This window comes from Syngnathus floridae, chromosome 4, assembly GCF_059516105.1.
Source record: "Syngnathus floridae isolate MCC-2025c chromosome 4, RoL_Sflo_1.0, whole genome shotgun sequence".
Lineage (NCBI taxonomy): Eukaryota > Metazoa > Chordata > Actinopteri > Syngnathiformes > Syngnathidae > Syngnathus > Syngnathus floridae.
Genome location: NC_142416.1, coordinates 2,994,197 through 3,018,023, shown reverse-complemented (window position 1 = coordinate 3,018,023; position 23,827 = coordinate 2,994,197). Strand labels below are relative to the sequence as shown.

At 41.6% G+C, this 23,827-nt stretch overlaps 1 protein-coding gene and 1 long non-coding RNA gene across 6 annotated transcripts in view; one reads left to right on the top strand and one right to left on the bottom strand.

Moving 5' to 3' along the window:
• The window catches only part of LOC148398581 (membrane-spanning 4-domains subfamily A member 12-like), an 80,855-nt gene that overhangs the window by 461 nt on the left and 56,567 nt on the right, over positions 1-23,827 (top strand). For all 4 annotated transcript variants that reach the window (XR_015857810.1, XM_088372338.1, XM_088372339.1 and 1 more), the window contains exon 2: positions 31-159. Coding sequence is in view for 3 of the 4 variants with exons in the window: in XM_088372338.1 (XP_088228464.1) it covers positions 34-159 (126 nt within the window). In the remaining variant the exon portion in view is untranslated. The remainder of the gene's footprint in view (positions 1-30; positions 160-23,827) is intronic.
• LOC148398582 (uncharacterized) lies at positions 14,765-22,347 on the bottom strand. Of its 2 annotated transcripts, none has more exons than XR_015857812.1 (4): positions 21,472-22,347; positions 15,129-15,183; positions 14,958-15,043; positions 14,765-14,858 (listed from the first exon to the last, which is right to left on the bottom strand). It is a non-coding gene; the product is annotated as an uncharacterized LOC148398582 (long non-coding RNA). The 2 variants fall into 2 exon arrangements; XR_015857813.1 differs by having other exon boundaries at positions 21,648-22,347.

Below are 23,827 nucleotides of genomic sequence, written 5' to 3'. Positions count from 1 at the left end.
TTGTGGATACTACCTGCTACTCTTTTGCAGGTAATGGCTGTTGCTGTCTCAAGGGATCTGTCAGTACAGGTCCTTGAGGACCAGAATACAGTTAAACTCACTGACAGACAACAATATTTGCATGATGCTAAACAACGTGGACAATCCAAATGTATTGGGGTGAGTTCAGTCTACAGGCAAATATTTCCAGTATTATTACTGTAACTGTTTTGTGATAGTACTTTCTTGTTGCAATAGTTCACACTTGCCAGATTTTTCTGATTCGGGCAGCTCAGACTCCCAGATTTCAAACCGATTTCCCGCGTAAATCCTGATCAGTCATTTCCTCCACTAATCTCTCAGTTTTATAGTGACGTAAACAAATGCAAATGAGATCCCACTGAGTTATAGACATCTATTAGACTGGAATTGCCTCAGTTAAATCAATCTATACTCCCATCTTTTACCCCGAATCTAGATGATAAAATTAAATCCATCCATCTGTCTGTCCATCCATCCTTTCATCTATGCATATTTTTATTTAGTATATATTAATAATATAATGACATAATGTTATTATGTTGAAGGATGGCTTAGTGTCGCACTGGTTAGCACGTCCGCCTCACAGTTAGAAGGGTGCGGGTTCGATTCCACCTCCAACCCTCTCTGTGTGGACTTTATATGTTCCCCCCATGCCCGCGTGGGTTTTCTCCGGGCACTCTGGTTTCCTCCAACATCCCAAAAATATGATTGAGAGGCCTATTGAGCACTCCAAATTGCCCCTAAGTGTGAGTGCTCGTGTGGATGGCTTGTTCGTCTCTGTGTGCCCTGCATTTGGCTGGCAACCAATTCAGGGTGTCCCACGCCTACTGCCCGATGACCGCTGGGATAGGCTCCAGCACGCCCGCGACCCTCATGGGGACAAAGCGATACAGAAAATGGTTGGATTATTATGTTGACATGTTTAGTATAGTTTGTTTATTGTTAATATTTATTCCTGGGTATCTATTGCATCGACTGCATATCTGTTCCCCTCGCTTATTTTGTTTGCCGTGTTTATTGTGGCTAATGTTTATATTGTCTATTCATTCATTCATTCATTCATTCATTCATTCATTCATTCATTCATTCATTCATTCATTCATTCATTCATTCACCCAGTCATCTACTACATCTACTCTTTTAACCGCTCTTGTGTGCCCACCCTTGGGTCTGGATACTGCCGGTAAATTTCCATCCATACATACGGGTATCTATTGCATCGACTGCATATCTGTTCCCCTCGCTTATTTTGTTTGCCGTGTTTAATGTGGCTAATGTTTATATTGTCTATTCATTCATTCATTCATTCATTCATTCATTCATTCATTCATTCACCCAGTCATCTACTACATCTACTCTTTTAACCGCTCTTGTGTGCCCACCCTTGGGTCTGGATACTGCCGGTAAATTTCCATCCATACATACGTCTTCTGAACTGCCATCCATCCATCCATCCATCCATCCATCCATCCATCCATCCATCCATCCATCCATCCATCCATCCATCCATCCATCCATCCATCCATTTTCTGAAAAGATTCTACTCACGAAGGTCGTGGCCAAAATTAAATCCAGCTGTAGTTTTATAAATATGTCGAAATATTTCATTACTATGTTTTAAACAGTCACAATGTACGGTATGGTTTTGATTTAGATGTTGAAATCGACACCTCATGTCACGTCTTTTGTTTCCCCAACCACTGTGCCATGGCACACTGGTGTACGAGTTATTCAGTTGTGCCATGGGAAATTGTCCATTATTAATTACGGAGCGCATTGTAAATGGGATCGGCAATTGGCACAAGGCCTGGTCAGCCACTTGCTTATCGCGCATGCGTGGCTAATTGAAGAATCTTGAGATTTCATGTTGTGTTGGTTTGACTATGTTGCATCGGCACATATTCCGTTTGCTGTGGTTCTTTTGATAACAGTGATGCTCTGACGGCCGTGGTGCGTTTGTTGACTGATGGAAATCCCAGTATGTAGTTCAACCAGAGAACCTGGGTTGTTCATTTTGACCAACATGAAATACCGTATTGGCCCGAATATAAGACGATGTTTTTTGCATTGAAATAAGACTGAAAAAGTCTTACATTCGGGGTCTTACATCCGGGGTCGAGACATTATACATTTTTGGACAGTTACGTCATTGCGCCTCAAGTCTCGCGTGAGTTACCTCAGCTTATCGCGGTTGTTGTAGCTTGTGCGCCGCGGTAAGTTAAAAGTTGCTGGTATCGACTGAGTGTGTTGCTGTAATCGTGTGCGTCTTTGACACAAAGTGAATATATACATTTTATTGTTATGACTGTCTACTGTTGTGCTGCTTGTCTGATTGCGGTTTGTTTCGTGTGTGCGCCATTTGATTGACAGCTTCGGCGCGCTCCTTTAAGTTTTCCTCGCATCGCACGAGTAGCCGTTATGCAGCGCCACGGCGACTGACGGTCCCCAGCAAATATACCGTATTGGTCCAGTATAAGATGGTGTTTTTTGCATTGAAATAAGACTGAAAAAGTGAGGGTCGTCTTACATTCGGGGTCTAGACACTATACCCATTCACAACGCTAGATGGCGCCAGATATCTTTAAAGCGAACCCCTGTCACGAAGAATAAATATAAAAATAGCGGTAGCACGAAGAAGAAAAATAAAAAATAGCGGTAAGAAAGAAAAGCTAAGACAATAAGAGAAGAGATAACAGAAAATGGAGAAACTGTTAGAAAGGTTCCTATGTTGATGTTGAAATGTTGGACAGTTACGTCACCGCGCCCTAGTCTCGCGTGAGTTACCTCAGCTTATCGAGTTTGTTGGAGATTGTGCGCAGCGGTAAGTTAAAAGTTGCTGGTATCGACTGAGTGTGTTGCTGTGATCATGTGCGTCTTTGACACAAAGTGAGTATATACATTTCATTTTTACTACTGTCTACTGTTGTGCCGCTTGTCTGATTGTGGTTTGTTTCGTGTGTGCGCCGTTTGATTGATAGCCTCGGCGTGCTCCTTTAAGTTTTCCTCGCATCGTACGAGTAGCCATTACGCAGCGCCACGGCGACTAACGGTTGCCAGTAAATGTATTTTGTTGTCTCGATGACTTATGTTTGGTGTGTTGCCAAGAGTATTTCATTTATGGTTATTTAGTATAGTGGAACCGTTACGTCCAGTCAGTTATGTAATGTGTGCCGTCGTGTTGTGTGACGTCAGAAGTTGAGCGTTGACTTATGTGCTGTATTTCTGTCTGCTGCAGAACCACACACACCACACACACAAGCACACACAAGCACACACACACACACACACACACACACACACACACACACACACGGGAAAAATATTTTTGGAATGATAAAAATGGAAGCGCTCAGCTCGTGAATCGATTGAATTATGTGGAAGTAGTAATAGGACAGAAAAGTGAGGAGAATAAAATAGAAGAACTAGAATTTGCAATTTGAAGAAATTGCGTGTGAAGGCGAAGAAGCTCAATAAATACTTGGGGAATGCTGCAGAATGATGTTTAAAGTTGGAACAAGTTGAATTGGTGAAAAAATGTAGACATTAGAAGGGAAAAGCAAAATTTTGGAGAATTTGGCGTGACTTTCAAATTTGAAAATTTTGAATTTTTGGTAAGTGGGAAATTGTGGAATAGGTAGGCAAAAGATAAACAGTTGAAAGTTTGAATGGGTTGAATGGGTTGAAAAATGTAGAAATTAGAGGTGAAAATAGAAATTAGAAGGGGAAAACCAAATTTGGGAGAATTTGGCGTGAATTTCAAAATTCAAATTTTGGAAATTTTGGTACGTGGGAAGTTGTGGAATAGGTAGGCAAAAGATGAACAGTTGAAAGTTGGAACGAGTTGAATCGGTGGGAAAATGTAGAAATTAGAAGGGAAAAACTAAATTTTGGAGAATTTGGCGTGAATTTCAAATTTGAAAATTTTGAATTTTTGGTACATGGGAAGTTGTGGAATAGGTAGGCAAAAGATGAACAACTGAAAGTTGGAATGGGTTGAATCGGTTGAAAAATGTAGAAATTAGAGGTGAAAAACAAAATTTTGTGAAATTTTGTGGAAATTTTAAACGTGAAAAAGTTAGATTTTTGAATTTGGCAATTTGGGGAATGCCGAGAATCTTTCTGAATGTGATTTGAATGTGCTGTATGATGTGAATTTCAAACTGGAACAACGTAAATGTGAAATGTTGAATGTGCCATTAAGAATGAATGGGGACATTTTTTTCGTAAATTTGCGAATTTTGCAAAAATGGAAAATTTTTGGAACAAGGAAAAAATGCAAGCGCTCATGTCGTGAATATTTGGAATACGTCAAAAGTGGAATGGAGTTAATCGGTTGAATTATGTGAAAGTAGTAGAAGGACAAAAAAGTGAGGAGAATAAAAGAAATAAAATGAATGCTGTAGAACATATTTTTCCATGCACTTTTTATCGCCTGCTCTGTGCTGTGTGTGCTCTACACCAGGGGTCACCAACCTTTCTTAAACCGAGAGCTACTTCCTGGGTACTGATTAAGGCAAAGGGCTACCAGTTTGACACACACTTCTGAAATAGCCAATTTGCTCAATTTGGCTTTCACTATGTGTTATTATTGTCATTTCCAGTTCACATGTATGTGTGATTTTAACAAGAATAGCAAAAATACAGTCAAACCTTGGTTTTTGACCACAATCCGTACCAGAAGGCGGTTTAAGAAACAAATCCGTCAAATTCACAATCTATTTTTCCCATTCCAAATAATGCAAAAAAAAAATTATCCGTTTCAAGACAACAAACCCCCACCTTTTTTAAGCATTTTTTCATTTGCGTATATTTGTCCGATCGCGCAACTGCAGCGCACCGCTGAACACGCAACCGTAGCGCGTCGCCCACCGCGCAACTGCACCATGCAACTGCACCGCGCTGGTCGCATTATTGTGATAGAGCCGCCGCTGAAATTTAGAAAATATTTTTAAAGTGCTGATGTACTGTCCAAAATTTAAGTGGACCTAAGTGCGCAGGGAGTTTAATTTTGTCCGATCGCGCAACTGCAGCGCACCGCCAAACGCGCAACAGTAGCACGTCGCCGACCGCGCAACTGCACCGCGCTGGTCGCATTATTGTGACAGAGCCGTCACTAAAATTTAGAAAATATTTTTAAAGTCCAGATGTACTTTCCAAAATTTAAGTGGACCTCAGTGTGCAGGGAGCTTAATTTGGTCCGATCACGCAACCGCAGCGCGCCGGGCGCTCACTGTCGCATTGCTTTAAGAGCGTTTTTGTGTTTTAGGATGGCTTTACTGCTCCCACTTGCTTTCTTGAAAGGCATGATTAGGGGTTAATACAATCCTCAAAGTAACGAAAATACAATAACAACGGAGTCAGTCGGCATCCAGGCCGCACGGTTGGGTTTTCTCGGGTCCTCCCGGCTCATCTCACGAGGTTCGACCTCCGAATTTTGTTCGACAACAGAAGCAAAAAAATATTGAATTTTTTGTTAGAATTCCGATTTGTTTGAGAACCGGGACATTCAAAAACCGGGGTTTGACTGTAAAATAAATAGATGCTGCTATTTGAGCTACCGTAATTTCCGGACTATAAGCCGCAACTTTTTTCCAAAATTTTGAACCCTGCGGCTTATAGTCAGGTGTGGCTTATATGATATTTTTTTTCGTGATTTTTGTGATGATTCGATCACTTTTATACACGTAAAACGGCTGTGGACCACTGTTGTGCGGTATCTTGAAGAAAAAAACAACAACAAAAATACTATTTTGAAACACTACTATGACTGCTGCTTATTCTGGCTGTCTTGCTTGTGACTATTATGAGCTTTAGTTGGAATGCACGCTAGGTGACCTGCGTCAAAGGGCTCTAAACCAGGGGTGTCAAACTCATTTCTTTCGCGGGCCGCGTTGTAGTCATAGCTTCTTTCGGAGGGCCATTATGACTGTCAGCCCAAATAAATGTATGAGCACCTCATATTATATACAGTAAAAGCTACAAAACAAATCAGACAAGTAAAAACTGGTCAAATATTTTTTAAAAAAGATATTAAAAGTGAAGCCAATTTGCAATTTTAGTAATGACACACGAATTTGATGCACAATTTGTCTTCGTGGGTCACATAGAATGATGTGGCGGGCCGTATCTGGCCCCCGGGCCTTGAGTTTGACACCTGTACTCTAAACCCTTTCTCTTACTCTGCCATGTGACTCAGAGATTACACAAAGCAGTGGCGCTGTTTGGACCATCTGCATTGTATTAAAACCCAATCAATCAGCATTTAAATTCAATTCTTCTGACATTTTTCTCACCAAAAACAAATTGTAATGAATGTGAACTTTTAATGCATTTTATTCAGTAGGTTACTTTGAACACTGACGCTTAAATGGCGGTGCGGCGTACTTATGGATTTTTACGGCCTCCGGCCTCCAGGGGGTGCTCTAGCAAGAAGCAAGAGCGAGACAGGCGAAGAAGAGATAATACGCCGAAGAAGACGTACTAGTTTGTGTTTACAACATTTCGCGCATCACGCAGAAAGCGATCAAGACAGACATTACTGAAAGGAAGCTTTTATACACAAACCGTCATTATGGGGGACAAAAGAAATTCATATGATGCCGCTTTTAAGCTAAAGGCAGTCGATATTGATGACATTGTGTTGCGGCACCCTTTTCTTTATTTCGTGGTCCCGTCTACTCTGGAGCTATACGTGTCGCTCACTAGTTTAATGTAATTTAGCGCTTCGTGCATGAATAACATTAGCATGAACAGAAGCTCGTCATGGAAAATGGATAAGAAATGGATAAAAATGAAGACGAAAGAGATACTGAGAAAGTGTGTGGCGAAGGATATCTAACGCTATTCCAATCAAAAATTGAGGAGGAAGACTTCAGTGCACAGGAGGACGATGAAGACGATGAAGCTCTTTTTTTTACTTTTACTTTAACCAGCCCTGTTAGTGCTGTGCCACCATGTTGCTGCTGTGTTACCGCCGCATCTCAGTGACTTTTACCGGTATGTTTTATTTAATCAAACCCTATTAGTGCTGTGTTACTTTCGTGTTGCTGCGGTATTACTGCCACGTCACAGGCAGTGTTTGGAAAGAAATGTTAAGGTATGTTATTAAAACTTTACAAAAGCTTTCTGTGTCCAGTCTTTCTTTGTTAATAACTCGCGTGCACACTTCCGTGTTGCTGCGGTACTACTGCTGCGTCACAGGCAATGTTTAGAAAGACATGTTAAAGTATGTTATTCAAACTTTAAAAAGGCTTTCTGTGTACTGTCTTTCTTTGTAAAAAACTCGTGTGCACGTGCGGCTTACAGTCCGATGCGGCTTATGTAAGAAAAAAAACCTAAAATATCCCCGAATTTTAGCTGGTGCGGCTTATAGTCCGGTGCGGCTTATAGTACGGAAATTACGGTAATTTTAGAACAGTCCTGCGGGCAACTCATGCGGTCCTCACGGGCGATCTGGTGCCCCCAGGCACTGTGTTGGTGACCCCTGGTCTAGAATAACACAAGGCCTTCACCTTCACACTAATAATAAAGGTCTTTGCCTTCACACTAATAATAAAATTTGGAATAACAATAGTGTGAAGGTCTTCACCTTCACACTAATAAAGCACAATAACATATGTGTGAAAGCCATCACCTTCACACAATAATAATAAAGCACAATAACATATGTGTGAAGGCCATCGCCTTTACACAATAATAAAATTGTCGATTAACAATAGTGTGAAGGTCTTCACCTTCACACTATTGTTATTCAATAGTGTGAAGGCCTTCAGACAATAAACGACAGGAATAACAATAGTGTGAAGGGCTTCTCCCTCACACGAATAAAGGACGACAATAACAATAGTGTGAAGGCCTTCGCCTTCACACTAATAATAAAATTGTACAATAACAATAGTGTGAAGGACTTCGCCGTCACACAATAAAGCACAATAAAATATGTGTGAAGGCCTTCACCTTCACACAATAACATCTGTGTAAAGGCCATCGCAATAATAAAGGACAGTAATAACATATGTGTGAAGGCCTTCGCCTTCACACAATAATAAAGTTAAATAATAATAATAATAAAATATTATAGTAGTAATAAATAATAAAGTTAAATAATAATAAATAATAAAGTACAATAACAATAGTGTGAAGGCCTTAGCCTTCGCACAATAAAGGACAGGAGTAACAATCGTGTGGTAACAATAGTGTGAAGGTCTTCACCTTCACACTAATAAAAAAGGACAGGAATAACAATAGTGTGAAGGTCTTTACCTTCACTCTAATAAAGGACAGGAATAACAATAGTGTGAAGGCCTTCGCCTTCACACTAATAATCAAATTTGGAATATCAATACTGTGAAGGCCTTCGCCTTCACACTAATTATAAAATTGTCGATTAACAATAGTGTGAAGGTCTTCGCCTTCACACTAATAAAGGACAGGAATAACAATAGTGTGAAGGCTTTCGCCTTCACACAATAAAGGACGACGCTAACAATAGTGTGTTTCACACAAATTTTTGTTGGTCGCGTGCCTCGAGATTTTTTCAAATTTTTTTCCAGTGTGCCGTGGATGAAAAAAGATTGGTAAACACTGTTTTAGAGAATGTGTGAGATTACATTTAATGAAAATTATTGTTAAGGTCCACAAGTTTATTTCTACATCTTCTAAATGATTTGGAATTGTCACGGATGGGATGGAGCCAGGGCGACCAAAAGCAGGCTGGACCAGGGTTTATTGAGGGAAAAGGTAGTTGGAAGGGAGGATGAGGGGAACAAACCAACAGAACCGGCAAACTAACATAACTTAACGGAGGCAGAGTTACAGGGGTATCCAACAGATGGACAGACCAACTTGCAGAGAAACTAACCGGACAGAAAGACGACACCAAATGACGAGTAACAAGACGACAGACGAGACCACAGACAAGAACAATCCCAACCGGGGAGTGAGAGGCAGACAGGACTTAAATACACGACAGGTGACGGGAGGCAAGTGACTGTCATTACATAGATTGTGAGGTGACACAGAGGAGAGGGGTGACGCGAACAAAAACCATGGTAACATATACACACAATAAAACAACATGACAGGAATCCTTGTTCAATTCCTGTGTGGAAGGGGATGACATTAGGTTCCTCTGCAGGGTGCCCAGGCTCTCCCTTAAAGATAGGGAGCTTGGTCATCCGGGACGTACTCAGCATCGAGCCTCTGCTCCTCTGTCAGGAGGAGCAAGATGAGGTTGTTCGGGCTTCTGCCTATTACCCTAACCCTTTCCAGTGTGGTGTGTCAGGCATGTTACACCGGGAGGGGGCCATGACAAGCATGCTGGAGAGATTGTCTCCAGCTAGTCTGGGAATGCCTCAGCATCCCACCTGAAAAGATTGAAGTTGCTGGGGAGAGAGAAGTATGAAGTTCTCTTCTAAACCTACTGCCCTAAAGCTATAGTCCTCAGTGCAGAAAAGAGCACTGAGGACTATTCATAAAATCAACTACTTGGAACACACAAATCCAGTTTTCATACAATCCAAACTATTGAAATTCTCTGACATAATATCATATCAAACAGCAGTCATCATGTATAAAGCAAAACCAAAAAAAATTCCAGATAATATCCAAAACTTATTTAGGAATCGGGAGGGAAGTTATAAGCTAAGGGGGAATCATAACTTCAAAATATTAAACATGCGAACAACATTGAAAAGTTTTTGTGCTGACGGCGCTTGCACTTCAAAATATTCCACAGGCCCATATAACGATATATAAATTAGATATCAAATAACTATTATATATATGTTTGTCTCTGTGTGCCCTGCGATTGGCTGGCAACCGGGTCGGGGTGTCCCCTGCCTACTGCCCGATGACGGCTGGGATAGGCTCCAGCGCACCCGCGACCCCCGTGGGGACTAAGCGGTTCAGAAAATGGATGGATGGATGGATGGATGGATGGATAAGCAATAATATTATCAAACCATCTGTGCACTCTAAATCATTAAATCCATCGATCAAATTCCTCGTCCTTTTTCAACAACGCCACGCGTGCGCCCTGACGTCAGCCTCGTCGTTATTCCACAGATCTAGTATATAATTATAGTGTAGCGTTAACAAAGTACAAGACGTGAATTTGGTAAACGGCTCTTTATTTAACAAAACAAACTTCCAGGCGTGTGGCGGCGTGGACTTCCAGCCACGGAGGTGGAAGAGAGATCCATAGAATAGGACCGGGTGTGCGTAAAAGCCATGACCGAGCCCCATCCACCGTTCCCGGGCAGCCACCCGGCCGAGCGCCGGCCCCCGACTTCTATCCACGGAGGTGAAAGAGAGCTCCGTAGAGTAGGACCGGGCGTCCGTAAAAGCCATGTCCGAGCCCCATCCACTGTCCCTGGACAGCCACCTGGCCGAGCGCCGGACCCCGACTTCAATCCACGGAGGTGAAAGAAAGCTCCGTAGAGTAGGACCGGGTGCGTAAAAGCCATAATAGTTTTTCAAACCTTCTGTGTCACTCCAAATCCTTAAATCCTTCAAACTCTTCGTCCTCCGTGTCACTTAGAAACAAAGCTGCTAATGATGCCGGTAGTACTTAGGGCTCTTCGTCATCTTCGTCATCCCGTGATCAAGCTTTGTCCTTTTTGTAAACAACCGCCGCGCCACGCCGCGTCGCGCTGCTGACGTCACTTGAAATTCAAATTACAGTAATCCCTTGCTACATCGCGGTTCATTTATCGTGGTTATTTTTTATTCATTTTTTTTGAAGATTTTTGAAAAAAAACACATAAGTCGCTCCTTATTATAAGTCGTCCCCCCACCCAAACTATGAAAAAAAAAAAAACGCAACTTATAGTCCGAAAATTACGGTATGTTATATGTGAGAGTCCTGCTTTGACCATAGGAAGAGTCCTACTTTGCTTAGGCCATGAGAAGAATCCTACTTTGCTTAGGCCATGGTGAGAAGAGTCCTACATTGCTTTGTCCTGGGTGAGGTCCAGTGTTGGCCTGGGTGAGGGTCCTGTTCTGGAAGAAACGAGACATACACACCTTTCAGACATAACATTTTATTCACATTAAAACATTCACATTTTGCACAACAATGTGTGCTGTAGCTTGTGGTACAGTTTAAATTTTTGTAACGCTTTGTAAAATATCTAATTACACAGTTTTTCATTGGCATTTCTACTACCCATGAATTATCTAGTAGTAACAGTATTTAATGATTAATATCCTTAAACAAAAAATCTTAATAAATGTGACTAAAATATGCACAAATCTGACCTAAATGTTACCTTATTTTCCGCGTCGATCCTTCTCATTTCTCCAATGGTTGTACACTTTGTCCAGGTTGATGGCTTCGTCTGCTTCTTGCTTTGACGTCATGCGCATCAGCTGGTCCAAATGTGCCACTTCAAGACGATTTCGAGATGCTGTTTTGATACGATTCATTAAGCTGGATCCTCCTTCACAATCTGCAATCACTCAAAAATTTAACCGTGCTCTACTCATTTTAATCAGTGTAACAATTTACTCAAAAAAATATTGAGTAAATTTGAAAGCTATGAAATCATTTATATTTACATCATGAACTAAGTAAATGTAATTGAAAAAATTAAGTAGATGGTACTCAACTACATTGAGTACAATGAAATATAAAATTGAGTTGATTTACTTAAAATCTTAAGTCAATGCAATAGTAAACCCAAGTTCAAACCACAAAAAAATGAATATACTGGACTATCAAGTATCGAAATAAATATGTTCCATTTACCGTAATTTTCGGACTATAAGTCACGTTTTTTTTTCATAGTTTGGGGGGGGCGACATATACTCAGGAGCGACTTATATATGTTTTTTTCCACAAATTTTTACTTGATCATTAACACATCACAAGTATAGTTGACCACTTCACATGTTATTTTTAGTATAGTTGATCACTTCACATGCTTTTATATCTTTATCTTGAACATATTCAAAACATAAAAAAAATAAATAAATAAAGCAATTAACACTTTAAAGCGCCATATCCAAGTCCACTGTCTGCTGTATGCACACTTGCTCCATTTTTGCTCCTCTTATATTTATTATGTTATTTATTTATTGTTTATTCATCGCTCTTATTTATTCATTGTTTGTGCCTTCTTGTTGGTTTTTTTTTGTGTTGTTTACTTGTATGCATATTGTGTACTATGTCTTGTCACTGTGGGATAGTGGAAACGTAATTTCGATCTCTCTTTGTGTCTTGGCATATGAAGAAATCGACAATAAAGCAGACTTTGACTTTGATTAAACAACCAAATAAACAAAACAAAAAAAACTACATCTGAAAAAAAAATATTTTCAGACGAAACTGGATGAGGGTGCTCTAAAAGGGAAGGGCTTAAGAAAAATGGCACCAAAAAGAAACTCATATTTTGCAGGTAACAAACTTCAAGTTGTAAAATATGCAGCCGAAAAAAGTAATCGAGCAGCAGAAAGAAAGTTTGGAGAACCGTGATGTACCAAAGCATTACTGTAATTTGAATTTCAAGTGACGTCAGTGGCACAGCGCGGCGCGGCAGTTGTTTACATAAAGGACAAACGTACCCACGTACGTACAACCGGCATCATTAGCGGCTTTGTTTCTAAGTGACACGGAGGACGCAGAGATTGAAGGAATTAATGATTTGGAGTGACATAGAAGGTTTGAAAAACTATTATGGCTTTTACGGACGCCTGGTGCTACTCTACTGAGCTCTCGTTCACCTCCGTGGATCGAAGTCGGGGGCCGGCGCTCAGCCGGATGGCTGTCCGGGGACGGTGCATGGGGCTCGGACATAGCTTTAACGCACGCCCGGTCCTATTGTATGGAGCTCTCTTCCACATCGGTGGCTGGAAGTCCACGCCGCCACACGCTTGGAAGTTTGTTTTGTTAAATAAAGAGCCGTTTACCAAACCCACGTCTTTCCTTGTACTTTGTTAACGCTACAATATAGTTATATAGTAGATCTGTGGAATAAGGACGAGGCTGACGTCAGGATGCACACGCGGCGTTGTTGACAAAGGACAAGGAATTTGATCAATGGATTTAATGATTTAAAGTGCACAGATGGTTTGATAATATTGCTTATATAATAGTTATTTGAAATTTAATTTAAATATCGTTATAAGGGCCTGTGGAATATTTTGAATTGCAAGCGCCGTCAGCCGCGCGCACCCATTGTTAACAAAGAACGATCGATGGATTTAATGGAGTTACACCGATGGTTTTATAAACGTGTTATTTATGTAATAGTTCTCTTTAATAACTATATGTTACGTCATGCCCATTCTCAGCTCTTCGTTTGTGTTTGTCACGTTAGCATACCTATCGTTTAGCCTGTTTTTGCTATCGGACCGAACGATCGATAGATTTAATGAATTGGAGTGACACAAATGGTTTTATAAACATGTTATTTATGTAATAGTTGTCTTTAATAACTCTATATGTTACGTCAGTCCCGTTCTCAGCTCTTTGTTTGTGTTTGTCACGTTAGCATACCTATCGTTTAGCCTGTTGTTGCTATCGTTTAGCCTGTTGTTGCTCGTTCATGACTGTTCTTGGTGTGGGATTTTGTCGAATAAATTGCCCCCCAAAATGCAACTTGTAGTCCGGAGCGACTTATGTTTTTTTTTCACTTTTTGGGCCATGTTATGGCTGGTGCGACTTATACTCCGGAGCGACTTATAGTCCGAAAATTGCAGTACTTAATTTTTAAAACTGTATCTACTCTTTATTCTAGGAGTACTTTGGGTCAATAAAGCAATTTTACACACATCGTTTTAATTCAACATTTGTTTGTCTGATTTGACAATTGTGAAACATCCACAGCGTCTTTGTAAAATACATAAAAATATGAATGCTATAAAAACAGCTGAATTTAACTCTTAATAAGGGGTTTGTCAAAACTGGGTGAAATGCACCAAGAACAACATAATAGCCTGCTCCTGAAATGGACTGTAAACAGTGATATTTCACTTTAAAGCATCAGAAAAGCTAACAATACCAGTCCAACAACTAATGGAAACCTAACTTATCTAATCATTAAGACGTCAATGCGTTAGATTTACCAATGAACATTTCTCTGAACAGTAGCCAGCAACTACATACCGAGTTAATTCTTGAGTCCCTGAACCTTGTTTGAAAGGTTTTCAGAATTTGAGTAGTGCAGATCAAATGCGTAGGTCAGTCCATGATGCCTTCAATCACAATACCAACATCGACTGACCCCATCTTTGTTTTGCAGCATGTACATTTTCATGACCTCCGCTGCCAACTCCTCTTCAACATTGGCAGATCCAACAGCAGCATCCTGCAGACATTGTAAAGATAAAAAATGTTTAGAATTTACCTTCAACCTGCATGTCACAAGACAAATACCACCTCTTAACATAAAAGAGCATAGCAGGACATTAAATGGGCAAACGACTGTGGTGGTTCCAAATTTGTTGTAAAATAATTTTAGAACACTTTGTCATCAGGATAATTTATGCTTACACATAATGTATTTCTTTGCAAATAAAATTGACAAAGAAAATGAAATGTTATGTCTTCAAAGCAGGACATATAGTAAAATCGGTCAGCATCGATCTGAATGTTGGCGACTTGTACAGTATCTGATGTCCACAGATGAAAAGCAGCTTCTTCTTTGTGTGCATTAAGGAAAAAACAAACTGTACTGCAGCAACTTAATGGTCAACCATGATTGCATTGTTAAGAATGATAAAAGCTACAGTATTATACTAACCTCAAAGTCCTTGAACAACAAACTGGCATCTCTCCCAGATGATCGATGAGACATCTGATGACAACCAGGTGTCTGCTGAATGAGTATTTGACTCTGCAGAAGAGAAAATATTTCAACAACTAATAAAATGCAATACTACACATTCAAGCAAAGCGATTATTTTTTGGGAAAAACTTTAATACCTTCACATACCTGAAGTAGAACACTCATTCGTGCCCACGATCTCTCTCTTGCAGCACCTTTCTTTGCTTGAAGTGCATACGCAGGGCACCCTATGTCTTAAAGGAGCAAGAACATCTTAAATGAAGGCAATGGCCACAACCACTGTACCATGCTTGACACGATAAGGCTCGAGAAGCTTACCTTTTGAAGAATCCTCAAATGTGCAGCCCTTACATTGCCATGCATGAGCCGCCACCTTAAAAAGGACGATAAACAGTGTTACAATATGGAACAAAAACATTGATTTACCCCTTATAGTGGTGGAGGGGTTTATGTGCCCCTATGATCCTAGGAGCCATGTTGTCGGGGGCTTCATGCCCCTGGTAGGGTCACCCATGGCAAACGGGTCCTAGGTGAGGGGCCAGACAAAACACGGCTCACAGAAGCCCCTTATGATGATTGATATAAATGGACTGAGTTTTCCCTCGCCCGGACGCGGGTCACCGGGGTCTCCCTCTGGAGCCAGGCCTGGAGGCGGGGCTCGAAGGCGAGCGTCTGGTGGCCGGGCCTTCGCCCATGGGGCCCGGCCGGGCATAGCCCGAAAAGGAAACGTGGGTCCCCCTTCCCATGGGCTCACCACCTGTGGGAGGGGCCGAAGGGGTCGGGTGCAATGTGAGCTGGGCGGCAGCCAAAGGCAGGGACCATGGCAGTCTGATCCCCGGCTGCAGAAGCTGGCTGTTGGGACATGGAATGTCACCTCTCTGGCTGGAAAGGAGCCTGAGCTGGTGTGCGAGGCAGACAAATTCCGACTAGATATAGTCGGACTAGCCTCCATGCACAGTTTGGGCTCCGGTACAAGCCCTCTCGAGAGGGGCTGGACTCTCTTCCACTCTGGAGTTGCCCACGGTGAGAGGCGTTGAGCAGGTGTGGGTATACTTATTGTCCCCCGGCTGGGCGCCTGCACATTGGGGTTCACCCCGGTGAACGAGAGGGTAGCCTCCCTCCGCCTTCGGGTGGGGGGACGGGTCCTGACTGTTGTTTGTGTCTATTCACCAAACGGCAGCTCAGAGTACCCACCCTTCTTGGGGTCCCTGGAGGAAGTGCTGGAGAGCGCTCCTTCTGGGGACTCCATCGTTCTACTGGGTGACTTCAATGCTCACGTAGGCAATGACAGTGAGACCTGGAAGGGCGTGATTGGGAGGAACGGCCCCCCCGATCTGAACCCGAGCGGTGTTCTATTGTTGGACTTCTGTGCTCGACACGGATTTTTAATAATGAACACCATGTTCAAGCATAAAGGTGTCCATGTGTGCACTTGGCACCAGGACACCCTAGGCCGCAGTTCGATGATCGACTTTGTAGTCGTGTCATCGGATTTGCGGCCGCATGTTTTGGACACTCGGGTGAAGAGAGGGGCGGAGCTGTCAACTGATCACCACCTGGTGGTGGGTTGGCTCCGATGGTGGGGGAAGATGCCGGTCCGACCTGGCAGACCCAAACGCTCTGTGAGGGTCTGCTGGGAACATCTGGCAGAATCTCCTGTCAGGAAGAGCTTCAACTTCCACCTCCGGCAGAGCTTTTCCCAGGTCCCGGGGGAGGCGGGGGACATTGAGTCTGAGTGGACCATGTTCCGCGCCTCCATTGTTGAGGCGGCCGACCGGAGCTGTGGCCGTAAGGTCGTTGGTGCCTGTCGTGGCGGCAATCGCCGAACCCGCTGGTGGACACCGGCGGTAAGGGATGCCGTCAAGCTGAAGAAGGAGTCTTATCGGGCCGTTTTGGCCTGCGGGACTCCGGAGGCAGCTGACAGGTACCGGATGGCCAAGCGGAACGCGGCTTCGGCAGTTGCTGAGGCAAAAACCCGGGCGTGGGAGGAGTTTGGTGAGGCCATGGAGAATGACTTTCGGACGGCTTCGAGGAAATTCTGGTCCACCATCCGGCGTCTCAGGAGGGGGAAGCAGTGCAACGTCAACACTGTTTACAGTGGGGATGGCGTGCTGCTGACCTCGACTCGGGACGTCGTGAGTCGGTGGGGAGAATACTTCGAAGACCTCCTCAATTCCACCTACACGCCTTCCATTGAGGAAGCAGGGCCTGGAGACTCTGAGGCGGATTCTCCAATCTCTGGGGTCGAAGTCACTAAGGTAGTTAAAAACTCCTCGGTGGCAAGGCCCCTGGGGTGGATGAGCTCCGCCCCGAGTTCTTAAAGGCTCTGGATGTTGTGGGGCTGTCATGGCTGACACGCCTCTACAACGTTGCGTGGACATCAGGGACAGTGCCTCTGGATTGGCAGACTGGGGTGGTGGTTCCCCTCTTTAAGAAGGAGGACCGGAGGGTGTGTTCCAATTACAGTCACTCTATCAGCATGCAATTCGACTTGATATCCTAACTCAGAAAAATTATGAACTTTTGCCCAAAAATCCCAACAATAATTATGTAGAAGCCATGCTGTACAGAGAGTCACTCTGGCCATACATCTCTGTTTGGTCAACGGTGTTCTCTCTGCACAGCACTAACTGTCGCATGTCATGCCTGAGCATCCATGGCCACATAATCATCTTTGTCTGGTCGGCGGTGTTCTCTCTACGCAGCACTCACATGGCAGAGCAACATGCCTTAGCATGTTGTGTAGCGCTTAATTACAATTAAATTAGTCCCATTTCGGTGATGTTTGCTGTACAAATGGTATTAGCTTAATGAACCGTGTGATAGCAGAGCAATATGTTGGCTCGAAAACATTAACAAAGTTAGCTAACAGCATAATGGTGACAACGTTAATATCAGTGACGTGCGGTGAGTTTAATGACTGGGGAGGCACTGACATCACCCCCCCGGTAAAATTTGTCCGGCATCTAACCGTGTCACAGAAAAGGTTGGGGAACGCTGCTCGAGTGTGGCTTATTCATTATTTAATTTGAGCTATTTTAATTAAAATCTCATATCAGCAGTCTTCACACATAAAAACACTCAATAAAGCACATGGAATCAAAAACTTGTTTTCGATTGTGCGTACCACTCCGTTCTGAAGTCCCGTTGTCCGAATCAAACCTTTAACTCCGGAGTTGCTCTTCCTTAACTGATGACCTCCTGCTTCGACCAAAAATCCATAGTTGAAAATCGTTTGGATATATAATCGTCCATTGTAAAACGAAATTTAAAGACAAAAAAACAAAAATAAAACGAATGTAAAACGAAATAAATGGACGACTGCTCCTCAGTTGTTCACTGTAAATTTGAACTGGAGATCTCTTATTCTACAGGTAGGCGCATGAAGCATCCCGGGATCACTAGCACCCCCTGCCATAAGGCTGGAGAACCTTTTTACGTAGCCTCCTAACCCTAACCCTAACCCATGTACTTGAAACACAAGAACATCTTGGATACCTTATAAGGTATCTTTTCAAAGCCGTTTTGTTCATCTAAAGCAGACCTGGGCAAAATACAGCCCGCGGGCCACATCCGGCCCTTTGCGCGTCCCTGTCCGGCCCGCATGAAGCCAATCGTAAATTATATTTGATTACAATTTAATTAAAAAAAAAAAAAAAAAATCAGTGTCTACGTGCAATACAACTGTTTTGCTTTTATTTTGAAAGGCATCGCACTTCCGTGTAGCGTACGTGTATGTGAGCTGTGCGTGAAGGTGAACAGTGCGAAGTAATGCTGCCCTCGAAATGTGTGCTGACCCTCAGAAAAGAAAAGTTGACAAGGAGTGCCGTGTTTTCAACAAGACATGGACTGCCAAGTATTTCTTTACAGAAATGAAAGGTAAAGCCGCGTGCCTGATTTGTGGTACACAGGTCGCTGTGTTTAAAGAATATAATTTGAGTCGTCACTACACGACCAAGCATGAGAAAAAATACATGTGTCTGATAAACAGCGCGCAACAGAGCCTGATGCATTGCTAGCAAAACTGCAAGCCCAACAAGGACTTATGTTCAAACTTCACACCCAGAGATGCAGCGGCTTTGTCATTTGAGGAAAAGTTAAAGAAGTTAAGAATAAATTGTATTGATTAATGATTGTTTTCTTTATTTGACCTATACACCACCATTTCACATAGCTTAATATAAATACAATAATAAACAGAATAATTGTATTCTTCTAATTACCAGTACCAGCTATTTAAAATAAATAATTTTGTGCATTTTACAATGGAAGAAAATTGAGCAGGTTTAAGTTATCGTAGGTGTGGCCCTCTGACACAACACAGGTTTTTCATGTGCCCCCTTGTAAAAATTAATTGCCCACCCCTGATCTAAAGAAACACGACGTTACAGACAGATGACAAAAAACACAAGATATTATATACGGCAGCTTAACTACGGAAATTAGTTAATATAGCCACAGTGTTTGAACACTTAAACAGAGACATAAAGACAGAGAGCAGTTCTGTCTAACTGCATAGCCTGTCAACATAGGCAGCCGTGTGATTACGCAATCCTCAGAGGAGGCTAGACAGGAAGTTGGCTCATCCGACCGAATCGTCTTCGGTTTTAAAATAACGATAAGCGATTTTGGTTAAAATGATACAAAACTATTGAAATTGAAAGGAAAATGACTTTATAATAGAAGATAAAATGAAGGAAAGCAGAAATATAGTTCTATTTGAAAAAATGTATAAAGGAATGATATTTGCAAAATACCAAAAAGATGAAAATGAAAGTGACTACTGTTAAACTTTAAGATTACAAGATGTTGTTTTTCTTTTGTTCTTTTGTAGTGTTAATGTTCTCACTTAGAACTAAGTGATGGATAGGGGTAGGACATGATAAGCCTAGGCTTCTTCCTACTCCTTTTTGAAAAGTGATATATATTGTTTGTTGTTTGTTTTTTGTTGTTTTTATTCTTTAAATCATGTTCGAAATAAAGGTTCATTCATTCATAATAGAAATGATTGAATTTGTTTTTCCCCTTTTCATGATACGCCTCCCCTGCCTCCTCTGACCGCACGTCCCTGGTATATATGCACATTAAATCGTGCTTTACTTACCGAGTTCTCCAAGTAATTTTTACCGCGTTGTCCGTTGACCGTTTCCGTGCCGCTGTTATTTCAAAATGCAGCGAGGGTAGATATCCCATGATTACACTCTAGAACACGAAAACTACTCATTTTCTCAAGTTGTTGTTAGAGATTACAAATATTCAGTAAGAGTAAGAAATAATTGTAGTTGTTGAAACCGATTGGTATGATTGGCCCATACTCAAATATTCTGACAGGTATTTACTAAATATATTATGAATATCTTAGAATTATAATTAGTTTCTCAAATACTAATTTATTTTGTCAAACAAGCTTAATAATGGAATATATAATAAGGCAAAAATAACTATCTAATTTTTCAACATTTATTTTGATATATCCAACTCAAATGATCTGCTTTGTGATTTTTTTGAGATTTTATTAAGTTAATATACTTTTTTAATACTATGTGATATATACCGTATTTTCCGGACTATAAATCGCTCCGGAGTATAAGTCGCACCAGTCATAAAATGCCCCAAAAAGTGAAAAAAAACATATATAAGTCGCTCCGGAGTATAAGTCGCATTTTGGGGGCAATTTATTTGACAAAATCCCACACCAAAAACAGTGATGAACGAGCAACAACAGGCTAAACGATAGCAACAACAGGCTAAACGATAGGTATGCTAACGTGACAAACACAAACAAAGAGCTGAGAACGGGCCTGATGTAACATATAGAGTGATTAAGGACAACTATTACATGAATAACATGTTTATAAAACCATTGGTGTCACTCCAATTCATTAAATCCATCGATCATTCGATACAATAGCAACAGGCTAAACGATAGGTATGCTAACGTGACAAACACAAATGAGGAGCTGAGAACGGGCCTGACGTAACATATAGAGTGATTTAGGACAACCATTACATAAATAACATGTTTATAAAACCATCGGTGTCACCCCAATTCATTAAATCCATCGATCGTTCTTTGTCAACAATGGCTGCGCGTGGCTGAGGGCGCTTGCACTTCAAAATATTCCACAGGCTCATATAACGATAGATAAACTATATTTCAAATAACTATAATATAAGCAATAATATTATCAAACCATCCGTGCACTTTAAATCCATTAAATCCATCGATCAAATTCCTCGTCCTTTGTCAACATCGCCGCGCGTGCGCCCTGACGTCAGCCTCGTCTTTATTCCACAGATCTAGTATATAACTATATTGTAGCGTTAACAAAGTACAAGGATAGACGTAGGTTTGGTAAACGGCTCTTTATTCCACAAAACAAACTTCCAAGCGTGTGGCGGCGTGGACTTCTAGAGACGATAGCTCCATGGCAGAGGACCGGGCGTGCGTAATGGCCATGTCCGAGCCCCATGCACCATTCGCGGACAGCCACTCGACCGAGCGCCGGCCCCCGACTCAGGAGAGTAGGACCCGGCGTGCGTAAAAGCCATAATAGTTTTTCAAACCTTCTATGTCACTCCAAATCCTTAATTCCTTTAAACTCTTTGTCCTCCGTGTCACTTAGAAATGATCACCGCTAATGATGCCGGTCGTCCTTACGTGGGTCGCGCCGCGCGGTGCCACTGACGTCACTTGAAATAGTAATCCATTGGTACATCACGGTTCTCCAAACTTTCTTTCTGCTGCTCGATTACTGTTTTCAGCTGCATATTTTACAACTTGAAGTTTGTAACAAAATATGACTTTCTTTTTGGTGCCATTTTTCTTAAGCCTACCCAGTTGATGAGTCACGGCCAACGGTGAAATTTAAAGCGCCCTCATCCAGTTTCGTCTGAAAATATATATTTTTTTTAAATGTAGTTTTTTGTTTTGTTTATTTGGTTGTTTTATCAAAGACAAAGTCTGCTTTATTGTCGATTTTTTTTTTCATATACCAAGACACACAAAGAGATTGAAATTACGTTCCCACTATCCCTCGGTGAGATAGTACACATATCCATACAAGCAACACAAAAAAACCCAAGAAGGCATAAACAATGAATAAATAAGAGTGTTGAATAAATGATAAATAAACAAATAATAATAAATAATAATAATAAATATAAGAGGAGCAAACAGACAGTGGACTTGGGTATGGTGCTTTAAAGTGTTAATTGCTTTATTTGATGTTTTCTCTATTTTTTATGTTTTGAATATGTTCAAGATAAAGATATAAAAGCATGTTAAGTGATCAACTATACTAAAAATAACATGGGAAGTGGTCAACTATACTTTTAAGTGATGTCTTAATGATCAAGTAAAAATTTGTGAAAAAAAAAAACATATATAAGTCGCTCCTGAGTATAAGTCGCCCCCCCACCCAAACTATGAAAAAAACCGCGACTTATAGTCCGGAAATTACGGTAGCCATAGCACACAATATTCTGTAGGCCTTACAAAATGAGTGAAACTGCTCGAAATCGGCTGGGATTTTAGAGGTTATTTTTTCTGCAAAAGCTTGTGTTGGAGCCAATTTAGTTTCCTTAGCTTAAATCCTTATTTTTGTTTAAGATTCGCTGGCCTTGGGCCATGGACTTTTATTTGACAAAGCCTTTGGTCACCTGATCAGGGAAATAGGCTGCTCTCACTTGGTAGTCAGTCTCAGTTAGACGAAGAAGCAAGATAGTAGTGACATTGTTCTTTTTACCGCTAAAAGGCCTCTTCAAACTACTTCAAGTTTGCTCCAAGCTTGTCATTTTTGGAACTTGAAACTTGGAATTAAGAAACAAACTTTAGTTTACTTCTTGGAACCCTTTATATTGAAACCTTAGTTCAAGTCTCAAACTCCAGTCCTCGGGGCCGCATTTCTACATGTTTTCCAAGTTTCCCTCGTTAAACACACCTGATTCAAATGATCAGTTCATCCTCACGTTCTGCAGGGGCCTGACAATAGAATCAGGTGTGTTTAACGAGGGAAACTTGGACAACATGTAGGAATTCGGCCCCCAAGGACTGGAGTTTGAGACCCCTGCCTTAGTTGGATTACAATTTGGATTACAGTTGGATCAATTTGGATTTGCACTGGTTTGCCTGCCTGCCATTGCGCCTCCCCCCTTTCCTTGCTTGGCCTACCACCTTTGCCTGCCTGCTATTGCCTCTCTCCCTCAGCCTGCATGCCTGCTTGCCTCCATTTGGACATTCTACCTCCATCTTCAAAAGGGTATGCGCAACACCTGTACACAGTGTTTTAAGATAAGCGTGTGACAAGAACTATACAACATCTAACCTTTGAAATTTAAACTGAGCTGAAACTGACACTCACAGCTTGGCATTCAAAGAGTTAAGTGTAATGCTTCTAAATGGCCATCAAGGGTCTATGGAATTGGATACAAACTCAAATTTGAATTGTCCTCAGGTAACCTCCCTGGTTTAGCTTGGTTAAAGTTCATCTTGAACTGTCAGTTCCAGTTTCTGAGGAGGATGTTTGAGGGGATTTTTGAGCTTCTAGACATCTAGATTCGGATGAGTCACTATCAATGCTCACAAATGTGCTTTTTCTTGGACAAGCACACGTCTGTTGTTTATGTAAGGTTAGTCAACCCTTGCAGTGAAATAAAATTGACCAGAAAACACATTATTTAGGCCAGGAAATGGCACACTCTTTGAAGTGTATATTTTTTTACTTTCAATCACTCAAAATATTCAGTGGCATGAGACCTATCCATACATATGTATTATTCATTTATTTGTTTGGATTTGATACCCTCTACGGCAATCAAAGCAATATTGTGCCATGAGCACAAATAATTGTGATGCACTGCATATTGCCTTACGCGTAGCGTGCGCAAAAATGCACCAGCTCAAATGTGCAGGGATGACACGCGTGTTCGTGACTGTACATTCTTGCATATGATTGCATACAAAGACACAACAGTAGTCTCAAAACAGACCGTTCCGAGCCAATTCTGTGCATGCA